Below are 6,376 nucleotides of genomic sequence, written 5' to 3'. Positions count from 1 at the left end.
ACGCTCGTCAAAAGTCTCAATCAACGTGGTCTTAATAGACCCGAACATCTCTAGTATCTCTGCCCTGATGGCCGCAGCCACCTCCTCATGGATGATCCGGCGGATCTCCTCATCACTAGTCTTGCTGCTCTCTCGCATAAGTTGTGTCCTCACCATGATCTACCTATGAAATACAACATATGATATATTAGAAATTCATTTGAGCATACTCGCACTCGATAACGCATCCCTCCTTGATCTCTGGCATCCCGAAGATTCTTACTTGAATTGTACGCCCCAGTGTTTTTAGTAGTACGGGCCCAATACTACTGTCCGCACCGTATTAGTGTACACCCCAAGTCCTCCTCTTAGGATCCCAAGTCCCAAGTACTCTATTATGCATATTCCACTTTCTATAGCATAGCTCCTTACTGCTACCTACTCACTCTCAAGCATCTCATAGCAGCTCACCTTCCCCCTAGGCTAAGGCATCACAAATCAGGACACCCTAGTCCTAATAGGAATACCTAGCCCACTCTACCAAGAGAATACATCATATCAATCTCATAAACATATAACATAAGGGTATTTTGGGAAATCACCGTTCGGGCGCTGACTGATCATACACACGTCTCTGCTCTGCGCTTCTCTAAAAAAAATCTTTTACTCTTTTTAGAAAACTTGGTTCTCTTTTGAAAATATTTTCCAAATCCTCAGTTTGAGTTCAAATACTCCCGAAGGTGTACCCGAATCCCTCAAACCAAGGCTCTAATACCAACTTGTGACGATGTAAATTTCCAAAACAATTTTTCGCATTTTATAAAAACATAATTCATTTGTAAATCATAAAAACATCATTGTTTGAAACTCAATTATAACATATATCAATCCCAAGATCTCATAGCATAAAAATCCCATGTGTGTACTGATCAAGCTGGCGCCTTCCCGCGATCCTCACTAATACCTGAAACACATAACACAAAACACTGTAAGCACAAAGCTTAGTGAGTTCCCCAAAATACCACATATAACACATATTAGCCACTCGAGGCTATAACTCTGTGGGTCTGTGCACCCAAACTCTGTGAACCCTCAGGTTCTAACTCTGCAAGCATGCACAACATAAATCACATAGAAGAATGCAGTGCAACAAACAATATATATATATATATATATATATATATATATATATATATATATATATATATATGTATATATATATATATATATATATATATATATATATATATATATATATATATATATAACACTGTATCACATAACTCTATTTACCTACTCAAGGTAAAGTATAGTGAGAAGACTCACCTTGTGTATCTTGGTAACTCGTAAATCCCTGAAATCACTAGTGCTCGATCTCCTGAGCTATAGTCCTCCTATACACAAAAATATCTCTAATTAACACTTTCCCAACTAGGGTTGACTAACTCTATCAAGTCAACACCGGTCAACTCTGGTCAATGGTCAACGGTCAACCAAACTCGCCAAGTCTGGCGTGGACTGGCTGAGTCCTTACGAGGACCCGATTCCTCTGAATCCCTTCCGACTCACCGAGTCACTCACCCAACTCGGTTACCCAACCCCTGGTTCGAAAACACGGAACAACTCGCTCGAACTCGCAGAGTCTGCCAATGGACTCGGCAAGTGCATTCCATGCATAACCCCAAATGACCTTCTGAGGTTAGATCTGTTCCACTAGCTCATAGATCCAGTCTTTCCATACTTATTTATCACGTAAAGTTTATGTCTTGGCTCTCATAACACACCTCTTGACTCATAAATGGTGTTTTGTCCTCACACACAATGATCCCAAACCAAAACCTCCATAGACTCATATAAAGCGTGGACAAAGAGGTACTCTGGACCACCATGGATCCAAATCCAGAACCTAACTCGCTTAAGGGACCATGGGAGCACTAGATCTAGTCACATAAGGGCTCAATAAGCCCTAAATCAACATGAACATCACCTCAACAGAAAATGGATCGAAAACAGTACCTCAAACGTGATGTTCTGGATCTCAGATCTTCAGGAAGTTAACCCTCTTGCTTCCTCTTGGCTATAGCTTCCTTTCCCTTTCTAGAAAACACCTCCAAGGTCGACAATGGCTCCTTCTCTCACTCCAAACGCTCAAGTTCACTAGGGTTTCGCTCTGGGGGCTGGTGAGCACAAATGACGGCCATAAGGCCCTTTAAATAGGCCCCAAACCCGAGAAATTAGGGTTTCATTAAACAGGCACGGACTCACCAAGTCCGGTTATAATTCGGGTGAGAAATCGCGTCTCTACTCAGCGAGTCTACGCACCAACTCGCCGAGTTCTTCACAAAACTCAAAATAAAATGAATAAATATAATACCTAAAATTTCGGATGTTACAATACGCTAGATCATTGATACACATAATACTAAGTTCATATCATGTATATTCTCCACTACAACTTGCTTTCGGTCAAGAACCAAATATATCTCATTTGAGAATTTTTGGGTGTGCAGTATATGTCCCTATTGCACCACACAATGGACAAAAATGGGTCCTCAAAGAAGGTTGGGAATATATGTTGGTTATGAGTCAGTTTCTATTATAAGATATCTTGAACCATTAACAAGTGATGTTTTCACAGCACGCCTAGCAGATTGTCAATTTGATGAGGAAAATTTCCCATCATTAGGTGGTGAAAAGAAGATCATGGAAAAGGATGTGTCATGGCATGAGGCTTCTTTATCATATCTTGACCCTCGCACAAGGCAATGTGATATGAAAGTTCAAAAGATAATGTATTTCCAAGAAATGGCAAATCAATTACCTGATGCATTTACTGACACAAAAAGGGTGACTAAATCATATATACCAGCTGTCAATGTTCCAGCTCGAATTGACATTCCACATGGACAATCTGATGATAAAGTTACTCAAGAGTCTAAAACACGCCTGAAGCGTGGAAGGCCATTTGGTTCTAAGGATAAGAACCCACGAAAAAGAAGAGGAGCAGAAGATGCACTAGATCATGAGGAAAGTGTTCCTGGAGAAACATGAATTTTTCAAATTCCCCCAGGAAAAGAGGATGATTCATAAAATTATGGTCAGACAAATAGAATATGTGACCAAAATGAAACTGACAGTATAGGTGCAATATTTTCTTATTTAGTTGCATGTGATATTATGAATGATGATCCTGAACCACAATCTATCATTGAATGTCAAAAAAGACATGATTGGGCTAAATGAAAGGAAGCTATGCAAGTTGAATTAAATTCTCTTAACAAGAGAAAGGTTTTTGGGAACATTATCCTCACACCTGAAGTTGTGAAACCATTAGGATATAGATGGATCTTCGTACAAAAAGGAAATGAGAAAGACAAAATTGTAAGATACAAGGCCATGCTTGTTGCTCAAGGTTTCTCTCAAAGACCTAGAATTGATTATGAAGAAACTTATTCACCAGTAATGGATGCAACCACTTTCAGATATTTAATCAGTTGGCAGTATCTAAAAATTTAGAGATGCATCTTATGTATGTTGTTACAGCTTACCTGTATGGATCACTTGATGGTGATATCTATATGAAAATCCTTGAAGGATTTAAAATTCCTGAAGCATTAAGTGCAAAACCCAAAGAAATGTATTCTATAAAATTACAAAGATCTTTGTATGGTTTAAAGAAATCAGGGCGCATGTGGTACAATCGTTTAAGTGATTATTTGATAAGTAAAGGTTATAAAAATAACACTATTTGTCCATGTGTATTTATTAAGAAAACAACATCTGCATATGTGATTATAGCAATCTATGTTGATGATCTGAACATCATTGGAACGAATAAAGAAATCCTTGAAGTGATTGAACTTTTAAAGAAAGAATTTGAATGAAAGATCTTGGAAAAACCAAATATTGTCTTGGTTTACAGATTGAGCATATGCCTAACGGAATACTTGTGCATCAATCAAATTACATAGAAAAACTCTTGAAATGTTTCAATATGGACAATGCAAATCATATAAAGCACTCCAATGGTTGTTAGATCATTAAATATTGACAAGGATCTATTTCGTCTATGCGAAGAAAATGAAGAAGTCCTTGTTTCAGAAGTGCCATATCTAAATGCAATTGGAGCTCTTATGTATCTTACCAATTGTACTAGACTTGACATTTCTTTCGCTGTGACCTTGCTAGCAAGATTTAGTTCAGCCCCAACAAAAAGACATTGGAATGGAATCAAACATATTTTTTGATACCTTCGAGGAACTAGTGATTTAGGGTTATTTTACCCTAACGATTCAAAACAAGGCTTGATTGGTTATGTAGATGCTGGTTATTTGTCCGATCCTCATAAAGCTAGATCTCAAACTGGATACATATTCATGAATGGAGGTACTACAATTTCCTGGCGTTCTCAAAATCAAACATTTGTTGCCACATCCTCAAATCATGCTGAAGTAATTGCACTAAATGAAGCTAGTAGAGAATGTACATGGTTAAGATCGATGACATAACTAGTTTTAACTTCATGTGGACTTGAAAAGGATATATGTGTAACTTTAATTTATGAAGATAACTCAGCATGTGTCACTCAAATGAAAGAGGGTTACATCAAGAGCAATAGGGAAAAACATATACCTCCAAAGTTTTTTGAATACACTCAAGAGCTTATAAAGAACCATCAAGTTGAAATCAAATATGTTCAATCCAGTAACAATGCAGCAGACCTTTTTACGAAGGCACTTCCTACGACAATTTTCAGGAAACATGTTCATGGCATTGGAATGCGACATGTGCATAGAACATAATGTGACGGATGTCTAAATAAGGGGGAGTCAACTATACACTGCACTCTTTTTCCCTTAGCTAAAGTTTTTCCCACTGGGTTTTCTTTAGCAAGGTTTTTAATGAGGCAGTACATCAAAGTTGAATGCTAAAATGATGTCATCCAAGGGGGAGTGTTGTAAATAATTGGTGGTGTTGCAAATAATTGGTGGATGACATAATAATTTGTGCATGGTAAATTTGTCAATATTTTTAACTAGTTACAATTATCTATTAGTAAAATTTGTAGGATAAATACCCCTCCATTGTAAAGAATGAAATACACCAAAAAGTTATAAGAGATATAACTTTCATGTTCTCTCTAAATATTCTTTCTCCTCAATTAAAGTTATTTTCAAAGTTTAGTAGTTTGTTTTGGTTTAAAGTTACATTAATTACGCTTAATTCATATATATATATATATATATATATATATATATATATATATATATATATATATATATATATATATATATATATATATAGGGAGAGGTTGAAATAAGAACAAAAAAAGATTAAGAACTCTAAGAACCTCCATTTTATAGTTATTAAACATATGAATGCTATTAAACATTTAAAAATCATTTTTTTTCTTGTCTTATTTGATAAGAAAATGACAAATTCATAATTTTACAGTTTAATATTTTCATTCGCATTGTAACACAATATATATATATTACATAATTTCATATAGTCCATTTAAAGATTAATATACAAAATTCACAACTTAATACAATTAATTTTACAATAATTCAAAATTTCAAAGAAGTCAAACACAAATTCTACTATCACCAAACACTACAACACACTGTCACCAAACACTTGTGTCACCGTTGTAACCATCCTTTTCTTCCAAATCCGATTTGTATACAAATTCATGTATTAACAACTTAAATAGTATATTCACAGTTTGATAAACTTATTAATTCACTAATTTAGAGTTTAATGCAAAACAATTATAACAACTGTTACATTCTTACATATTTATACAAGAAAATTAATACAATCATTCATACATAAATAATTTATATTTTAACGAAAAAAATAAATAAAAAGTTTACAACTTAATATAGTCAATTCACAGTTTAATACAGTCAGTTCACAGTTTAATATACAAAATTCATAGATTAATACAATAAATTTATAGTTTAATATACATAAATGTTATATTTTAACTTAAAACTTATATGTATACCTTTAAATATGAAGGCTAGTGTTTCTTTTAAAGTTTAATTTATACAATATTAATAGTTTATATTTTATACAATTTATTTAAATTTAGAAAAAATCATATATGTGTATAATGATTCTTTTTTTTTTAAACACAATTTTTTTTTAAAAAAAAAATCGTAGCTTAATATAGTTAATTCACAGTTTAATACTGTGAATTCCCAATTTAATATAATAAATTCACAGTTTAATACATAAAATTCATAACTTAATACAGTTAATTAATAACTTAATACAATCAATTGTCTCTTTAAAAAAACTTAACACAATCAATTCATAATTTAATACAATCAATTCACAGCTTAATACATAAAACTAGTAGTTTAATACAATAAATTCACAGTATAAT

The 6,376-nt window shown here is 33.9% G+C and overlaps 1 protein-coding gene across 1 annotated transcript; it reads left to right on the top strand.

Moving 5' to 3' along the window:
* Positions 1–2,523: 2,523 nt before the first annotated feature.
* On the top strand, positions 2,524–3,030 carry LOC145016687 (uncharacterized). Its single transcript, XM_078974935.1, has one exon. The coding sequence runs from the start codon at positions 2,524–2,526 to the stop codon at positions 3,028–3,030; it is 507 nt and encodes a 168-aa protein (XP_078831061.1).
* Positions 3,031–6,376: the final 3,346 nt, after the last annotated feature.

This window comes from Lactuca saligna, chromosome 9 (genome assembly GCF_052625555.1).
Source record: "Lactuca saligna cultivar CGN05327 chromosome 9, ASM5262555v1, whole genome shotgun sequence".
Lineage (NCBI taxonomy): Eukaryota > Viridiplantae > Streptophyta > Magnoliopsida > Asterales > Asteraceae > Lactuca > Lactuca saligna.
This window is presented reverse-complemented; position numbering and strand designations above follow the sequence as displayed.

Excerpts from the sequence above, each read along its gene's own strand:
- LOC145016687 (XM_078974935.1), top strand. The coding sequence starts at position 2,524 with ATGGGTCCTCAAAGAAGGTTGGGAATATATGTTGGTTATGAGTCAGTT.